Genomic DNA, 19,410 nt, shown 5'->3' on the forward strand with positions numbered 1-19,410 from the left:
GTTCATTGCATCTGTGGTGCCCTCTCCAAGCCAAAATGGTGTATTTGGTGGTGGAGGCTGGTGGTCTAGGACTGGGCTCAGGTAGCATTTGCTCAGCAGAGGGGGACAGCATGCTCTCCACAGAGAGCTGGGGACCTGCCCTGATGGCAGAGTCTGGTTGAACCACTTCACACACTTTGATATCCAGATGGGCTCTGCAATCAGTAGAAGTGAGTTAAAAATTCAATCTTTAGCAAAAAAAGTCAACAAATGCAACATTTTATAGACTTGTGGGAAGAGGACAACCAAGTGGTAGAGTTTTTACTTCCACAAATTAAATAGATACTTTGTCCACCATATGCTTATTTGAAACTGAGGCAGCTGAGACCACTGTTCAGCACTGGAAATGTTCTCCTCCCAAGGATGTTTAGGTTGAAGTCTGCACTAGAGAGCAATCTAAATCATGCTTCTGAAATCCCTGTCAGAGCTAAACCATTGTTGTTACCTCAACACTTTGCTACTTCACTTTTCCTAGAAGCCACCCAGCCACTGTCCCTAGATTCCTTTATTCTGTGCCAAAGGGAAATAATGTGGTGAAACAGGATTTGCCAGGCTGGTTATATCTCTATATGAATGTTAGGAGAATTCAAATTTCAATTTCACTATGTGCTTTCCCTCACATAGACTGGGCTTTGCTGAGACCTTTGGACTGCAGAGGTTTTAAAGATGTTTCAAAAGCAGGAATCCTGTGTTTAAATATGAGCATATATAAATATCTAGTTGGGGGTTGTTGTTTTCTTCCAAAGGTCAGTAACATAAATAATCATGTGAGAGAAGGAAGTGGTAAAAGGCACTAGACTGGAACTCCAGGCTGGGTTGAGCTCCTGGCTCTGTTTCAGCCTGTGACTGCAGGCAATTCTTATAGGTATAGCATTTCACTGCCTCAGCAGGCTGCTATTAATTAATGTCTGTGTCTGAGGTCTGTGTTAAGAGGGATGAGTGCAGGGAGTCCCCTGTGTGAAGCAGCAACAGGGATGCTTTCTGTGCCCAAGGCACCTCTTTCAAAGCTGACACGGGTGTCTCAGCACAGCTCTCCACAGGTAGTCCAAACCTGCTTCCTGTGGCTGAGCTTCACTTCTTCTGTGCTCACTGCAGTTATAAAATTATCATTTCAGACCATGAGAATCAGTTACAGGACTATGAAAATCCATCATGGGGGGAAAGAAAAAGACCTCATAGTTCAAGAATGAGGGGATGGGTTTTTTTCTCCAGAACATATGAATTCAATTTCAGAGAGAAATGAATCTCAGATTGTAAGCACATGAGGAAACATGAGGAATCGGAACAAAGGGCCTCTTAAATGACAATCAGTCATTCTATCAACCCTTGACTGCAGCAAAATGTTTTTGTTGTAAAACAGTTGTCTGACACATGCTTGTGAACCTGCCAAAAAGGATATCCCACCTAAACAAAACAGAAAAAAAGCAGGGATATAGGTCAATATACCCCTGATTTTTCGTAACTTTTGTTTAGTTCATGCAAATACCTAGAAAGTGTCATTAAAGTAAACAAGAGCACCATGAAAGTCCCTCTGTTTAAACAGAATGATTTTTTATGTGGTTTATACCACTGACACCATTGATCACAGAAGCCACTGCAAGCCCATTCAGTCTGTAGCTTGGCACAGCAGAGAAGGGAACAGGGCTGCTTCAAACCTTTAAATTAGAGGTTCAAACCTCCTGATTCAAGGTTCCCTCTCCTTTGGCACTGCTGTTTAAGTTGGGCTCGTTAGCCATGATTTGCAGGGCTGCAAAAGCATCTGGTTAGCTCAGTGCTAGTGGAGGCCCAGAGCCTTTGTGTGTGTGTAAGCAATGGGAAAGGAACTGAAAGGTCACTCATTACATGATGGGAGGGACCTGGCAGCAACAGGAATGGAATCAGCCCAGGCAGCCCTTCAGCTCAGGAAAGACAAGTGTTGAGTAGGTACTTTGCAAGCACCAGTGAAATTACTAAGAAAAATTGAATTATTCCAGTGTAAGCTTAAGGTGTGCTTGTGGTTATGCAAGTGGAAACGGAGTTGGCAAGCTGGGACTTCCAGAACATTAAGGGGGAAAAAAACCCCAAAACCCAAACCCTGGAAATATTTTTTAAATTACATTAAAGCTAATCCATCATAACTGATAGAATATCTTTCGATAATAAGACCTTATATGAATCCAAATGCTCTTGTTCCATACATATATATGTAAATTAATATACATAAATATATAAAATAAAAAATATATAAACATATATTTTAAATATATTAAAAATAAATTAATATACATAAATTAACATACTTATTGAAATTTTGAAAAATGAAAAGTTTATATGGGGGCTAAATACAATAGAATTATTAAGTCTTTATTATGTTTCCATTCTCTGTAGAGGAAATACAAAACAAACTGCCCTCACTAACAATCATTCTTCAAAGTCAAAGAGGAAATAATATATTCTGTTAGGTATATCATGTAATTGGCTGGTATAATTTCATTTAATCAAAACAATGTCCATGATCATTATTAGATAAGAGGAGAAAGAGAATGAAAACTTTTGAACATATATTTGACTTCATATTTTATACAAGGCTCACTATTTTACATCGGGATCCTTGTATAAAACAACAAAGATACATATTTTAAGGTCAATCATCAAAAACGTTACATGGGAGACGTAGGATGAAATGGGGATCCAGTAACTTTTGAAGACTGTTTTAAGAACTTATTGAAAGCTATTTAAAAGACCTCTCTGTTAGGGGGATAATATCTCAAAATTCTTGGACTATACTGAAGCAAAAGAATTCAACCTTAACTCACTTGAATTCTTTGAAGATATTATTGCCATGATAGATAAAGGGAATTCTAATTGAACTAAGTTTTCAGAGGATACTTAACATTGCTCTACATCAAAGATTACTGGATAAAAGGTATAGAACAAAGACTAAGAGCTAGAGTGGAATAAAAATTGTCTCTCAAAGAACAAAAGAGAATGACGTATAGCTATTTTTAAGGAAGAAAAGAGATTATTACATATGGTGGGACTAGTTGAAGTATCAGATTTAAACAATCTGAAATTTTTGAGGCATGTGTAGTTTGAATGGGACTTTTATAAGCCAGTAGGCACAGTTTCTGAAGCAGTATACCCACTTCGTCCTTCACAACTATCACAAGATTATCTGCCTCATGCAATATGAGAGATGTATCCAAGTTGATTAAAAACTAATGGACTAGGGGAAATTACAGATTTCTTCCAATATTCCCCTGTCCTGACAATGATTAAATGGGAAAATAAAGACTGATGTGACATCTCCATGCCAAACTAATCAAAAAGCATGGCCACAGCAACTGTAGTTACCTAAAAGTTTATGAGAGCAGTTTTCAGGCTAATCTAAATTGGCACAAGAATTTTAAAACTCAGCAAAGTTGTAAAGCATACACAGCTATCAGACAAAAGCTGTGTGCTCACTGTCTGCACTGGCCATTAAAACTACAGACAAGGAGATTAGAGCTTCCCCAAGTTCAAAACTTAGAAGAAAGTGGGAAATGTTGCCATCACAACTACTTTATGCCAAGACTTTATGTAGTGCTAATGGAAAAAGTGTTAGAAATTAAAGCCAAGTCCAGAATGAGTTAGAGGAGCAGAGAGAAAAAGGAAGGAAAGTGAATTTCAGATAAACAAGGGCAGAAAGAAAATACAAGGCATATTGAGTCCGACAGGCTTTTCCTGTCCTTGTGCTGAACATTTCTTATGCTGCCTCTTCTGTTTTCTAGTTATACAGTCCAGGTGAAAGGGCATGCTTTGCTCTTGGGGAGATTTTTTCATAAATATGATAACTAGTTTAGGTTACTATTCTAATCCTTTCCTAAAATTTATGTTAGTAGTACTGGTCTAGAAAATAGTAACACAAAATCCATCATTTGCAGCAGTCAGAGAGCCAAAGCTGGGTACTATATACCAATTTTGAGGGCTGTTCCTCCCTTTTTGCACCTTTGTTGCACAGTGAAGCAGAACACTATAAAGCCCTTTAGGGGATTACTTCCAGCTTAAAATGGCGCATATGAATCATAACTACACTGTATTCCAATAGAATCAGCACACCATTTGTAGTAAGAAATCCCTTTGATCCTCTCCACAAAGTGAGGTGAGTAGGTTTCTCTGACAGAAAGTCATTTTATTGAGTGATTTGATGGAGACAATCTCTCTTGGCTGGTGCAGGACTTGCAAAGGAAGATCTTGGTATCTATTCAGGATCATGAAAATATTTTTTAAATTATACTATTTAAGATAAAGAATTTAATTTTCAAATTATTTTCAGCACATAGAGTGCAATAATTTTGCAGTCTAAATGAGGATACAGTTCTGAGACAAACACTGGGAATAGGAGTTAGGTTTATTAGTAAAGGGCAATATATCAAAGGATCTGCAGCACCAAGGTTGCTGCCACTGCAGAGAGAACCCTGTGTGTGTTACAGAGCAGACCACATTTGGATGGTTGCCCTCCTAGCTGCTGCAAGCACAAATACCCGTTTTCACCAGGTTATGAAGGAAAAATTGGCTCCCATGGACACCCGTTACTAAGAGTGCAGGCTTCAGCACAGGAAATGCAGTCATGTTCAAGCCTTTTCCTCTGTTTAAGTCCACATGTTCAGTGTCCTGTATTGTTTGTTGTATACTCACTACCACTTTGATGTTCTTTGGGGATCCCCAAACTGACCTTTTCCTATTTGTCTGACGACAACTGTCCTGAACAAAACTCACCACAGAGAGAAAATTAAGAACAAAAACAACAGACAGAGAAAATTAAGAGCTGAAATAACAGAATCAATCTGCTACCTTTTCTATGGGGCTCGAAGAATCACTGGAGAGATAGCAGAGGCCCAAGGGGCTAGGAGGGTGGTCTAACAAAGGACCAAAACTGCAGCAAAAGTTTAGGGTAACTAAATTTTGTGCAAATGAGCCTTTTCCTGAGCAGTGTAGAACCTCAGAGCCACAAGTTAGTGCTTGTCCTAACCCAGCCATTACAAGCTGGAGCAGTTGCTTTGATCAACCATTTGTGCTAACATTGTTTGCAGTGGCATAAATAAGGAGTAGTTCTATTTTGGTCAGAGAAGTTTAGCCCAGAATAAAACTGCAGTGACATCAATATGAGACCACAAGGATCACAGTCTGCCAGTTTATGGAATAGTTATGATCCCACATAGACATTGTTTCCAGGGAACAGGAGTTTTCTATAATTCATTACTAAACTGTTAAATCCTCAGAAGAGTGACAGTAAATCCATTCTATTTATTGTTAGCTCAAGGTCAGCTTTGCTGAGTGTTTATCCTCTAGAATACTCTCACAGACCAGGCTGGACAAAACAGCTGGTAAATAAACTGTAAAAACATCATGTGCACCCTCAGTGCATCATGTGCACTCTCCAAAAACACAGAGTTTCATGGTTGCATTCACAACCCAGCATGATGCAGCTTTTCTGCTTCTATACATCTACCATTAATGAAGTGCCTAAGATTAAGCTGATGGCTCTGCCAGTGGTTTTCCCTAAAACAGGAACAACCTTTTGTCATGGACTGACATCAAGGGATGTGGGATTCCCAAGCAGACAGATTCCAGGCTGCCTAAATGGGCAACACAAGGCCCAGGTAGACAGCAGAGCTCGGGTCCAGCACAGGTTTCAGCAGTCAGGTGAACTCTAAAGGTTTTGAATTGCACCAAGATCTGCTAACACAGAGGGCTCCAGAAAAACTGACATGAATGCAGATTTGGGAATTTTTCATTAGCAGGGCAGTGATTGCAAGTTTTAGAGCTGTATTGCTAATGATAATAGGGTGAGGAAGTCACTGTAATGTGCTATAAACAGGTCTTCGTATTGCAGTAATTCTCCCATGAACTGAAACTCTTTTTAAGGAACATTATTGTTCCGTATCATTCCTGGTGTTTTCTAACAGTGTTCAGAGGAAACGACTGGCTTTCAAAGTGCCAGATCCCAGGGCATAGAAACAATGGGGGGCCATATTAAAATAAAAATTAAAAATAAAAAAAGAAATAACACTTTTCAGGCAGCCTTCTGACTTGCCACAAAAACCCTTTCAACCCTCCTGATGTTCCTCGCTAGGGACTGGGATTTATTTTGTACATGTAAAGTCTAGGTTTTCAGATAGAAGTTGATTGTTGTTTTCAAACAAAATACTCACTATATTCAGATCAGCCTTCTCATTTAGTTTTCCTAAACTAAACTTTTACTCTCTCCTCCTTGTTTCAAGCATATTTCTAAGTAGAGCCCTTTCTTGACCTTTCATGTTATTCCCAGATTTTTCTTTCAAGGATTGGGTGGCATTTCAGTAGGCTGGGCTCACTTGCTCAGTCACAACAAAGGAAAATAAAAATAACCAGCCAAAAAACTGAAGTTGCTGGAATGTGTAATACTCAGCATTAAATGGCACAAAGTGCCTGCCTATTTATAGCTCTTGTTTTGAGAAAGAGTGAGACACACTTTGGGCACAATGGATCACCCAGGAAAACTCGTGGCCTTGCATTCTGCATGTGAAAGACTTTTTGTTTGTTGCAATACTAGTAATTTCCCAGGAAAATGAGGTTTATTCAGCATTTTGTTTATCTCTTTTATGCAAGAAAGTGCCAGATTTGACATGCCAGTTAGGTTGCTGAGTAAAGACTCAGATGACTAAATAAAACTCTGTGTTTGCTGTAATTCAGATTTATCCACATACCTGAATCATTAAATCTTTGCTGAGACATTCATGCTTAGCATGATTATACAAGAAATGTGTTTTCATGTATTAAAATACTTGTACTATCTCATTCATCAAATGATGAGGCTTTGAGGAGGACAAAACACTCCAAATTTACCAGTACCTTTATTTTTTTACATGTTTCTTTGTCCCTTTTGGATTCACACTGATCTATATTTAATAAATTATGAGTTTCTCTCTTCCTTTCAAAGTTTTACCTCATTTTTTTGTCTTGTTTTCCAGTTCAGTAGAAGGTAGGAGATAATGAAACGTCAGAGAGCAAAACAGCTGGAGAGAAATAACAAAACTGCTGTTTGCAAGAAGTAGAAGAAAGCTATGCTGCAAATAACATGCAGAAGACCTACACAAAAAGAGAGCATTCTTAGTAGCAGCCCAGAGACTTTTGATGCTGTGTTTAAAAGTAAGCCAAGCCTTACTGTGCACCATGTGGACTGCCAGCAGACAAGAGTAAATAGTACGAGTACTTTAAATAACAAGTAAATAAGAGTTAATAAAAACTCGTTCTATGAACTGAGGACCACAAGAAACTCCCTGTAAGGTCAGAAGGTCAATTCTGTGGTCCATCTGCCTCAATCCTCTGTCTCCAACAGCAGCAATAGGAGATGCTGGTTAGGAAGAGCACATGAGCTGAGCCCTGCAGGCTCTTCTCATACTCCTGAGTACCCCCAGCTCCTGAAGCAGGGGCCAAGAGGGCACTTTTCTGTCTATTCCCTTCAGCATGTCCCCATGTGGTACTCACTTTGGAAAAACCTGTAACCACGACAACAAAGGTAGGATCGAAAGAGCAGGAAAGTACAGTAGAAGAATGAAGGGGAAAAGATTCTGAAAAGATTCTGAAGTGATTCAGCAGAGCACAGCTATAGGAAAAAAAAAAAAAAAAAAAAAAAAAATAAATTAATTCTGAACTGCAGCCAAATAATAAACGCGGTCCTGTGGATCCATTAAGGTACATTAATACTGCCACTTTCCCATCTGTTCCCTGAAGTTCCAAACCAAAAACAAGTCATCTGCAGTCTTGGCTCCCTTATTGTGTGAAATATTCATCTATTAAATTAATCTGGAGAAAATGTATCTATTTCATCCCTGGTGGGACTTTGTTTTGTTTTGTAGGGTTGCATACCATGGATTGTAGCCCACTGAGGCCACAGATAAAAAACATGTGAATAAAAAAATAACAAATGAAACAAATAAATAATGGCTACATGCTATTTTTTTTCCTCTAGCAGAAATGCCTTTGGAATAACTGCAATTTTTTTCTGTTGTGTTGAGAAGGCTAGCAATTTACACTAACAAAATTGACACAATAACCCTGGGAATACTTATTTTTCCATGAACAATGTACAACAACAAAATTTAATGGGAAATTTCCATGTCCTTAAACTCTGATAAAACTTACAACTGTGAAACAAAATTCCTTGTGCGAGTATCACTAAGGGAAAAGCTCATGCCTGACCTTGTTAAGCAAAAAAAAATCTAAAATGTTGTTTGCAATCTCCTGAGCCAGTAATTCCCACATCCTTGGTATTGCAAAATTTTTGTTACCCCCCTGATTATGATAACTCATTTAGCTCACTATGGTGATGCAACCAACTCCTTGCAGCAGTGACAAAAATGATTTCTATTGCTTCTAAAACATATTTAAGTTCACAATGTTCATAAAATGTGACATAAAAGTAGCCTAGAAACACGACTGTTGACATATTTAGCGAAGTCGTCTTCATGTATGCATTTCCACTTAGGGCTAATCTGTATGACTAAATAACCATCAGGTGGAAAGCCCTCTAGTCTCCCTAGATACCCCACCAAGATTGGCACACATCCCCTGCAGAGAATAAATCTCTAACTAGCCATTTCCAGGGGAGATGTGCATTTCTGTAGCTCACATGGTACACTCTCCCTATCTCCTGTTGTGGCTCTGTTTCTGTGGCTGATTAAATGTATTATCTTTTTACCCATTCCTTTACAAAAGTACTTCCCAAACTGTTGATTAATTAGGCTGCAACCTCACATGTGATTAGGACACAGGACTGTGAGTCAGGCAGTTCCCTCTATAGTTATGTCTGGCACCCAGCATTTTCCTGCAAAACACAATTACAGCATCACAGGATCACAGACTCAATAAGGCTGGAAAAGACCTCTGAGATCATCATGTCCAACCTATCACCAAACACCACCGTGTCAACTGGGCCAATGCACTGAGTGCAGTCTTTTACACTCCTGTGGACAGTGCCCCACCACCTCCCTGGGCAGTCCATTCCAAAGTCTAATCACCCTTTCTGTGAAGAATTTCTTCCTAATGTCCAGCCTAAACCTCCCCTGACACAACTAAAGGCTATGCCCCCTTGTCCTTTCCCTAGCTGCCTGGGACAAGAAGCTGATCCCCACTTGGCTACAAACAACTTTCAAATAGTTGTGTCATGAATGAGTGTTTTAAGAGCACTTAAAGAATCATTGGAAAAGTTATCAATAAAAACAGGTTCAATATAAAAGCAAAAACATAACAAAGTTTGTTGGTGAGGTTCGCTCTACTACTTATTCTACTACGCTGTTTATAGGGCTACAAGAGAGTGGACTTTAGCCATAATATGTTTCATCCTGGCCACACTTGGGGTTGGAAAGTTTATTTGGAAGTTTGAAAACTCCTTCCAGCCCTTCTTGTGTATGGATGTCATACTGGCCAACTTTCAGTCATCCAGGACCTCCAGATTTAGCCAGGACTGATGATAAATGATGGAAAGAAGTTTAGCAAGCTTTTCCACAACCCTAGGATGAATCCCACCTGCTCCCATAGATCTGTGAGCATCCAAGTGGCACAGCAGATCACTAACCTGGATTTCAGGAGGTCCATTCAGCTCCCCATCCCTGTCTGCCAGCTCAGGAGGCCCTGAGAATAACCAGTCTCATTGTAGAACAGTGAGACAAAGAAAGCATTAAGTACCTCAGCTTTTCCCTCATCTTTGGGAACTATTTATTTATTTATTTATTTATTAAAACACTTTTTATAAAGTGTTATACACTTTATAAAAAGTGGTTTTTAAACACTTTACATAAGTGGTCAGATTCAGTTCTAACAGAGATTTTGCCTCTAATTTTCTTTCTTCATGACCTAATGACATCCTTAAACATTTCCTGAGTCGTCTGCCCTCTTTTCCAAAATTACACCCTCTTTTTTTTTCCCTGAGCTCTTGTGAAAAGCTCCCTGCTCCACTAGGTCAGTCTTCTTTCCTGCCAGTTGATATTTCAATGTCTTTATTCCTAAAACACAGGGTGTTCATACAGGGATTTATGAAACATAAATTTCCCACAGGTATCTTTAAGTTAGTAATGCTATAAAATGAATGCATACCTTTGATAATATGATTTCAAAATTAAAATATATTTAGATTAATAATGGTGCCATCAGTGCTTTTCTGCTGCATATTAAATTTATTTAGATATATTTAGTCTGTTTTATTTTAAATTTGAAAACAACCTCTTCCTACTGTTCATAAATTATACAATTAGGGTTTAAATTTGTAACTTTCAAGTGAATTATAACATTAAATTTACTTATAGAGATTTTAATTTGGTTTATTTGTGCTTCCTCTTACTGAAAGAACAGTTGTAAATCAACATGCATCAATTTACTTTTGCAGCAGATCTAAACTTAAAGTTAGTAACTTATAAAAATGTCTCCAGCAAAAAAGCAAAATCCTTTTTGAATCCAACTCACTTCATTCTGCAGTCAGTTACCTAACACAGGTATTGCAGGGAAGTTCTGAGACATCACACCTGCATGACCAATACAAGAATAAGATTTCCTCTGACAACCTTAATAACTATTTCCGTGGTGATATGGCAGTACTGTGAAGAAATTAGCAGATAAGAAGAGTACTTTCTTCACTTTTGCCTAGCAAAGCCAATAGTAAATTTAGTAACTTCAGGAATTCAAGTCATGAAGCCAAAGAATGTGAAAGCAGGATGAAGATGCAAGTTATGCCTTTTTGAAATACACTCCTCTTCTCTAGATGGGAAGGAGAATTTGAGGTTTCACCCCCTGGATGTAGATGTGGAAAATCCAGTTAAAGGCGCTATTAGAGTCCGTAATTTAAAAAACTGCAGCTCTTGATTTTAAAAAAGGAAAGCAATCAGAACAAGATAGCTGATATTGACATGTCTGGCTACGTGCCTGATGGACATTAGCGGTTCCTGTTAACACCTTTCTACCTTGCCTCGTCAAGTTTCACACATATCCCTCAGAACACAGCTCAGAGAACAGTTTAATTAACAGAGCAGTCCTCTGGTCAATATAAAGCTCAGTACAGCTTTTAAATCCACCAGCAGAGCTGAGGTCTACTGCTACTTCCTGGGAAACAGGCTCAGTTATGAAATGGCAAAATGGAAAAACCATTGGCAGGGTTATGGAGAAATACCCACTGTATTTTACGTAAAGCCATGCCTAGAAAATGTTGTATTTTCAGGGTTAAAAAATTCACAAAAATGTTAAATGTGAAGTCATTTATGACGGTAAAAATAAAGGGGAAACAGTCTTTTTCTTGTGTTCAGATATACTACCAATGTACTGCTGTAAGGGCAAAGGTAGATTCACAAATCAGTAATAACCTCAGAAATTGCATTTGTCCTTTTTAGGGGTTTTTTTGTTTGTTTTTTTTTTTTTAAAAAGTATTCCTTTCCTAAATGTTAAAATGGTGGTTAAAGGCAGAGGGTGGGGAGGTGTAATGTGAATATATACACATATCCTAAACAAATACATATACACACATATACACACAGCTTCTCAGGAGTTTGACTGACCTCTGGAAAACAGTACTTTTTAAAAGAATAAAGTTATAAATCTCTGGCTGGCTGGCTTTTTATACAAAAACCTATCTTCCTATTTCATTTTTCATTACTAACCTATTTGTATGATGTGTAATCTATAAAGATTTAAAAATAAGTATAATCTGATTATGAGGACTCAGTTTCGCTGTACCAAATTCAGTTACTTAATCCAATTCTGCTCTTTCAGAGGTATCAGGACATAGACACATACACTGAAAATGCTCATTCCTGTATATCCATGATCATTTTTCCCCTTCCATGCTGCAGAAACCAATTCACATTTTCAGCTTGTGCTTAGAGGAAAATTTCAAAGAAGCAACCAGCCTCTCCCAGTGCTACTTTTCTTAGCTTAACCACATTACCACTCCTTCATGTAATTTTAACTTACTGCCTCAGAACAAAAAAAAAACAAAAAACAAACCAACAGACCACAGCATTCAGCTGTGGATGTCAGCTGTCCCAGCTGAAGTGGTTAGATCAACATGTCATGAAAGAGCATAAACCTCATGGATGAATGAAAGGATATGAGCTTTTTCTCAAAGTAAACCTCCAGAAAGCCCTATTGTGGCAGAGAGATTAAGGAAGTTTCCTTTTCTGAACATAATTAACATGGGAATAATATATGGGTAGTTTCATCTGGGCTAAGGAGAAACAACTTTTGAACTCCTATAAAATAAATGAGGGTCATTGTTAAGAAATTAAGAAAGTACACAAAGTTGCCTAAAGAATTTTTTTCCTATTCTTTAGTACATTTTTAAGGAAAAAAGAATCCATAGTAAATCAATAAAAAAAAGAAGATCATGTTAAAATTCACCAAAATGTGATATATATTTAAATTGAGTCTAGAACTGAAAAATGTGAGGCTATATTTAACAAAGATGAATGTTTTGTTTCATACTTTAATTACAAACCTTTGCAAAACCACCAGTTGCCACCATACCTGATTTCTATTCTCTTTTTTTAAATAGCCTTGTTAACTAACCTGCTTTTAAAGGACAAGGAACAGTTTTCTCTGTTGTTTCTGTTCTCAGTTTAAAAAGACAAAGCAGAATAACAAAGATTTTTCTCTAATTGTTTTACTTTTTGATTATGACTTTTTCAGTGTTATAAAAGCAGCAGCTCTCACCCATGCCCTCACACTCCCAGATGCCCACAACAAGGCACACTAACATCTCTCCTTTATGGTAGAAAAAAGGACTCTAATCCTTCTAGCATCACCGGAATATAAGGTTCAGAGGCTAAACCAAGATTTTAAACAATCTTCCATGACAGATAAAATTATCTGAAAGGAAACAGACCTCAAGACACAGTAAAAATTCTCCTGACACAAAGTTAGCCCCTTCTCAGACTGTGTGAGTTGGTACTGAGCACTAGAAGAAGCACACACCACTGTTCATGGCTTTTATGCAGCGTTGTGTCACTGCTTGTTCTCAGACTGTCCAGGAGCTTTTTGCTGACACCAACTCTTTGGTGTGGTGAGGCTTCCTGCTCCTCACCCCTGAAAAGTCTTTCCATCCAAATGAAAAACTAGAGAGAAGAGATACCCTTTGCCTTCCCCTTGCCCCACTACCCTCAAAAAAAAAAAAAAAAAAAGAAATACAGTGGTTCCAATTCTGGTTACTTTCACACAGACAGATACAAAATTTATCACAAGAAGGATGCAGAAATGTGGATACAGTGCTAGGATGATATTTTTCTATGTATTACTACACTCATTTTCCATTGATTTAATCAGTGAAAAATGCTGTACTTTACACAGCTTCCTTATAAAACTTAATCTAACCCAAGCTGAAATTAAACCGGTCCAAAATTAACTTCAGAGTTTTGCTAATTTTGTCTAACTTTGTCCTGGGTAATTTAAGCTGGAAACGGGTATTGAAATTCAATACTCGGAGATTTTTATTTTCAAAGAGGGAATCTTCCATTTTCCAGGGCTCTGTGGATCTACTCTTATTATATAATGGTGAAAGCTCCCACCATGTCAGGACAAGAACCCCTAGCTGACAAATCACATTCCTTTAAGTAACAACACCCCCTTGAACTTGACCAGAAAAGGCTGCTTAAAATCTGTTGAAAACATTATAGTTCCTTTCCAAGCAATAAACATTAAATGGGCTATGCAAATGTTGTCCATCATCTTGCCACCAAAATGGTGATTAATTAATTCAATGTAAATACAAAATTGGTATTAATAAAAAATGACAGTTTCTTTTTCATTTCAGTAAACTTGAACTAGTGACTTTCTGTGTGTTTATATTTCCTGTATATGGCTCTCACGGATATTCTTCAACAGACGAGCTGAAAGTTTGATTGTACAATATAAAGCCACTAATTTACATTTCTGAAGTAACAGGTCAGTAAAGATTTCTCACTTCTAGTTCTGCAAATTCAGGCTCACTAATCCTTATACAATTATTTTTTATTAATTATTTTGCCAAATGTGTGAAAGTGCAAAGCATTCCCCTTGACACAATCACGACATAAAATTTGAAGGCAGAAGACCCTTGCCTACAAAACCCAAGACAGTTGTTCATGGGGTCATGGGCCACAGACTCCCCACAGACTCTTCTCTTGCCACACCTTCGCTTTACTGCTTGCCACCAAAAGTATCCTCACAATATTTTTTTCTCACTAAAATGGCATTTCCATATTATTTAAAAGGTCTGGGAAGCTATTAACTATCAGAAAAAACAATTAGAACTGTCAGAGTCCTGAGTATTCCACAATCTAGTATTCAAGGGAATCTTGCAGAAACACAAACATGTTGGATTAAAATACTTCCCTACTTGCTTCCTTATAAACCAGGAAAGTAACTTCTCCATTGGGAACAGAATTGCACAGATAGAATTGAAGAAGAGTCTAGCTCATGTTGTCTCATACACTTTTCTTATGCCTGTATCACTAGCCTAATTAAAAGTCCTTTTAAAGGCTGATGTGTGTGTCTAATTGATTTAGCATATTTTTGAGGTTTCAATAATATGCAGATATCTAACCCTAAGAGCCATTACGCATATAAACATTTTTAGCTCTCTTTTTGATATATGTCTTTTGGCTGATCAGTTTTCAAAATATCTATTTGTACTAGTGCCAAATAGTCTGCCATTTCCATATAAGCCTCCAATTTGTGCATCAGCACTTTATAAATCTCCAAATAAAATCTTCCATGTTTATTTTTCTTCGAAAGAAAATCCCATTTAATAAGTGCAGGCCTCCTTTATTTATATGTATTTTTTATTGAGATGGTATCTGTATGCTTTCTAAGTCATTTCAGTGTTTGAGGGTTTTTATTATGGAAAGAGAAAATAAAAATAATACTAAAACTGTATTAGATTTCTACTATGGGCTTATCTACACATAGTTTAAAGCACATAATCATCACTTTTTGGCTGATGGTACTGCAAGAAGACTAGCGTTGTGATAGAAAGGAGAGAAAAAAGGGTTTCCTGGAGTAAAGCCAATATTTTGTCAGCACTCTGATCTCCTAAAGGACACCCCCTCCCTTTCTGACAGTTTGGTTCCTTCCACTATGTGTCTTTTTCAGGTGTTTAATTTTTTGAAGTAAATTGTGAAGAACATCCTTAAAGGGTGTCAGCAAATATTTTATAACATATATTTATCAAATCTTTGCTCTCTGATCCTGTTTGATACGATTTTGATATTCAAAATATCTATTTCCATTTGTGCAAAATATAAATTTCTATTTACCATTTAGTCCCCCTCATCAGAAATGGGGATTTCTCACCTTCTGGTCCAGGAGGGAAAATGTAAAGCCAGGACAGGACTGAATACCCCAGTAATCACAGAACACTGGTCATTGCATTCACCCCAGCCATCACTGGTGGCACCATGGCATATGGTGCCATGGGCAGTAAGTGGTGCTTCCAGAGATAGCTCAGAGCCTTCTCCTCCATTTCTATCATCTCTATGTGGCTGTACAGTCTCCCAGAATGCCTCCATGCTGCCATGAAAGCAGCTGTGATTTTATCCTGGGCAACCTGGCCTTAAAACACTTAATCCAGGATATCTTAACAGCATGGCAGAGCAGGCTCAGAGGCTCAGTACGTTCAAATATTTATGCTTCCTGGGTGAGTCTGGCAAGAAGTACTGCCAAGTGTACCTTTATCAGTGTCCTATGCTGGCTAATTTAAAATTAACTTGGGCACTGCCTACATGAGTCGCAGCAAGGTGTTTGACCGAAACCACTGTGTCCCTCCAGGTAGGATACCCAGTTCAGGGGGAAGGTGGAGGTGAGAAGATCATTTTATGATTCAAAACCTGAGCTGTTTCACCAGCTGGAGAGACTGACAGTGTAATATAGCACTGTATAGCAGTGCTGGAGAGAGCACCCTCACTCCAGGGAGATGCAAAAGAAAAGACCAACAAGCATTTTGTAGAGAACCTGTGCTCAGGATGCAGCTGGCAGCTGTGACCAAGGTGCAGGGAGGCTGGTCTTTCACACCTGTGCTCACAAGGTGCTCAGAAACCTGTGGCCCAATGAGTAAAATTAGGGACATCCTTCACTTGATTTCTTAGGCAGGACAGTAGTCTTCAGGAATTTGGGACATATCAGAAACTTTTCTTAAAAAAAAAAAAACCAAAACCCAAACACTGAAGAAGTGGGAGAGGAAAATAAAGGGATGGGCAAATGTTCTTACTTTTTCCTACAGAGTTTTATCTGAGTATTATTCCAGAATCGGACTCTAATTTTTTTTCTTGATTGTCTCTTTTTGAGTGAAAAGCACTTAGTTAATGTACAGAGATCAAGTTAAATCATGAAAAAATATCAAGCATCTTGGTGTGTATTTATTTACAGGATTGCTCCAAATGAACACACACTGTTGTAAAAATAATTCACCCATTTTCCAGTGCCTTTCTAATAATGTACACAGCCACATCAGGCAAAATGAAAGCTTAATCTGTTTTCAGGAGACAGAAAGTGCAGTTCCCTGCCACAGATATGATCCGGCATGTAAGGAAATCACAGCTCCCGCCGCTTGGTGATTTCAACGGAGCAGAGCCCTCTCGGTTTCTGCATCCCTTGTAAGACTCCCTGCCCCACCAAACCATGAGTTGTGTTTGAGTACAACCAGCAGATCGTTTCACTTAGACAGGACTAATTCAAGAGTAGGAGGAGGAGTACAAATTTGCTGTTAAAAGGAAACAAAAATAAAACAACAACAACAAAAAACCCCAACCAAACAAAAACAAAACAAAAGAAAAAAAAAAAAAGTCCACCCAGAATAAAAAATAAAATAAAATAAAATAAAATAAAGTAAAATAAAATAAAGTAAAATAAAATAAAGTAAAATAAAATAAAGTAAAATAAAATAAAGTAAAATAAAATAAAGTAAAATAAAATAAAGTAAAATAAAATAAAGTAAAATAAAATAAAGTAAAATAAAATAAAGTAAAATAAAATAAAGTAAAATAAAATAAAGTAAAATAAAATAAAATAAAATAAAATAAAATAAAATAAAATAAAATAAAATAAAATAAAATAAAATAAAATAAAATAAAATAAAATAAAATAAAATAAAATAAAATAAAATAAAATAAAATAAAATAAAATAAAATAAAATAAAATAAAATAAAATAAAATAAAATAAAATAAACAAAAAAAAAACCAAAAAAAGAAGTAGAGAACTATTTGGGGAAGAAGTGTTCGGGGAGGAAGGGCTGCAGGATTACCTCTGGTTTCTCGTTTCCTAGGAACGTAGTAACTTCCCCGTGGGTTGTTTTGTGGGCGGTGTTTTTGAATATATGCTAATCGAGCTTCGCTGACAGGGAGAGGAGCCGTGTGTCGGTGCCACAGCTCCGCTGACAGCCCCGCCGAGCCGGGCCATGCGCTGCTGCTTGTGACAGGGTCACTCGCCCTGCCCTGGGCCCCCTCTGTCACCAGCGGCGGGGCCGACATGTGCCTATGACCATGGAGATGAAGGACTCGGGCAGCGTGGTGCTGACAGCCTACCACCCGCACAGCCCGGCCAGGATCCCGGGCATGGAGCAGAGCTTTGTGCAGGATATCCCCCCCAGCCATTCGCCCAGCAGCAGGTAAAGGCTGAGGGGCGGGGGCCGGTGCCGGGGCCCGGCGCTGTGGCGCTGTGGGACGGGTGTTGCGCTGAGGGCTGAGGCGCTCCGGGGCGCTTGGCTCCCGCACTTCGCTGTCTCCGCCGGGGAAGTGATTCAGGCCAGGGCTGCGGGCTGCGCTTGGGACGGGGGGAAACACGAGTGCGTGTTTTAAGTCTTGTAAATCGGCTGAGCAGTTTCCTGCCCAGGATACTCAACAAGACAATCCCTACGGAAAAAGGCACGTGGATAAGATCGGGCTTCTGCTCAGGTCCTTTAGGACTGTACTGCCGAAAAGTGAGGTGGCGGGACTGGCTGAGCTTGGCGCTCAGAAAGTTGATTCTGGCTTTGGTTTAGAGGATTATTTAATTCCTTCTCCGTTCACTCACCAGGTCAGAACCAATCCTTGTGCTTTTCGCTGTAAAATTGAGGTTGCTGCTTTGCTTTGCACACCCACACACACACAATGGGAGACCGCATCCTTAAAGACTTAGTCTAAATAAGAAAATTCCTTTCTGTTGCAGGAAACTAAGTATTGTCTTAATTAATGCAGTCGTGTGTATGTTTACCTTCCTGCCTTGTAGGAATGCATGTATTTGCACAGTTCAAAAACAAGCGGTTTGAGCAGTTTTACTATTTTAGAAAATCTGATCTTTCTCCTAAAGATACATATCTGAGTTTTGCAGTTTCGTCCAAAACAAGTGATATAAAAGTTCATACTGTAAAAAGTTGAAGAAAGTAGGAAATCTTGCATTATGGCTTGACTGAAAAAATAAGAACTTAAGTGTAAGGAACAGCAGATGACATTATCCCCACGAATTAACTGTGTCTTCTCTTAATAAAAATAATGATATTTACTTTATATTGTTTATTTATAGCCCAATAGCTATTTTGCTTTAAATGTCATTATTTAGATTAGCTGCATCTTCCTGTTCTTTGTGTGTTTCCCTGGCTGTGTCATAAAGATAACTCCTTTGTTCTGGTAAATTGCTGCTTGAGAGCAGTACCAAAATACACAATTACATGTTGAGAGAAGAAACGGAGTCTGGGCTTTAAGACGCAGTAGGAATGGCATTTGCTACTCAAAACAGAGAGCAGTGGTTTGGCATTGGGTTACAGGGAAACATGTAGTTTTTTCCCTGTGCTCTTTCCTTAGGAAGAGCACTAAACTCAATCTGACTTAAGTTTGTGAGCAACAGAAATGTGGTGTGTTGCTGTTTTTCTTGTGGGTGTGCTAATTGTTTTAAAATGAACTTGAAACTTAAGCTCAGAGTGTATGAGAATTTAAATCACACACATAAATCACATGCATATCACCTACAAAAAGCAGAAGTGCCAATTGCAGTTCCTGAAAGAAAAAAACTAAAGCAGTCCCTGACATTTTGATGAGGAACATATTTTGGAAGCTCCTGCCATGAGGCAAGGCACATGGCTATGTGTCTCTCTCTGTGTCTACATATTCATAAGATTTTGGTGCTGTCTCCCCTTTCTTGTCCTCAGCTTCCCACAGCTGTCTAATAGCAGTAGCCAAATTCTGCCATATGGGCAGTCAGTGGCTGTCTGAGGTTCCAAAGCCTGTTCAAGAGGGGGATTTTATTAACCCAGCATGAAGTCCTGTGGAATGCAAAACCCATGAAGGCAAATGCACTGAGTGTTTTAGCAAATGGTAAAATAGGCTCTGGCTTAATCCCTACTTCATCTTCTAAGAACTCTTTCCTGGACGGCATTTTCTATA

At 38.4% G+C, this 19,410-nt stretch overlaps 1 protein-coding gene and 1 long non-coding RNA gene across 3 annotated transcripts in view; one reads left to right on the forward strand and one right to left on the reverse strand.

Moving 5' to 3' along the window:
- Positions 1–17,595, reverse strand: part of LOC111924006 (uncharacterized) — a 62,743-nt gene extending 45,148 nt beyond the window's left edge. The window contains exon 1 of the long non-coding RNA XR_015287835.1: positions 17,298–17,595. This is a non-coding gene — a long non-coding RNA (uncharacterized LOC111924006). The remainder of the gene's footprint in view (positions 1–17,297) is intronic.
- The window catches only part of ARHGAP28 (Rho GTPase activating protein 28), a 77,138-nt gene continuing 75,028 nt past the window's right edge, over positions 17,301–19,410 (forward strand). Inside the window, exon 1 of one of the 2 annotated variants that reach the window (XM_023919947.2) lies at positions 17,301–17,660. In XM_023919947.2, the coding sequence (XP_023775715.2) occupies positions 17,530–17,660 (131 nt within the window). In that variant the 5' untranslated portion in view covers positions 17,301–17,529. The remainder of the gene's footprint in view (positions 17,661–19,410) is intronic. The other variant, XM_023919949.2, reaches the window with a different exon arrangement.

This window comes from Cyanistes caeruleus, chromosome 1 (genome assembly GCF_971803275.1).
Source record: "Cyanistes caeruleus chromosome 1, bCyaCae1.hap1.1, whole genome shotgun sequence".
Classification (NCBI taxonomy): domain Eukaryota; kingdom Metazoa; phylum Chordata; class Aves; order Passeriformes; family Paridae; genus Cyanistes; species Cyanistes caeruleus.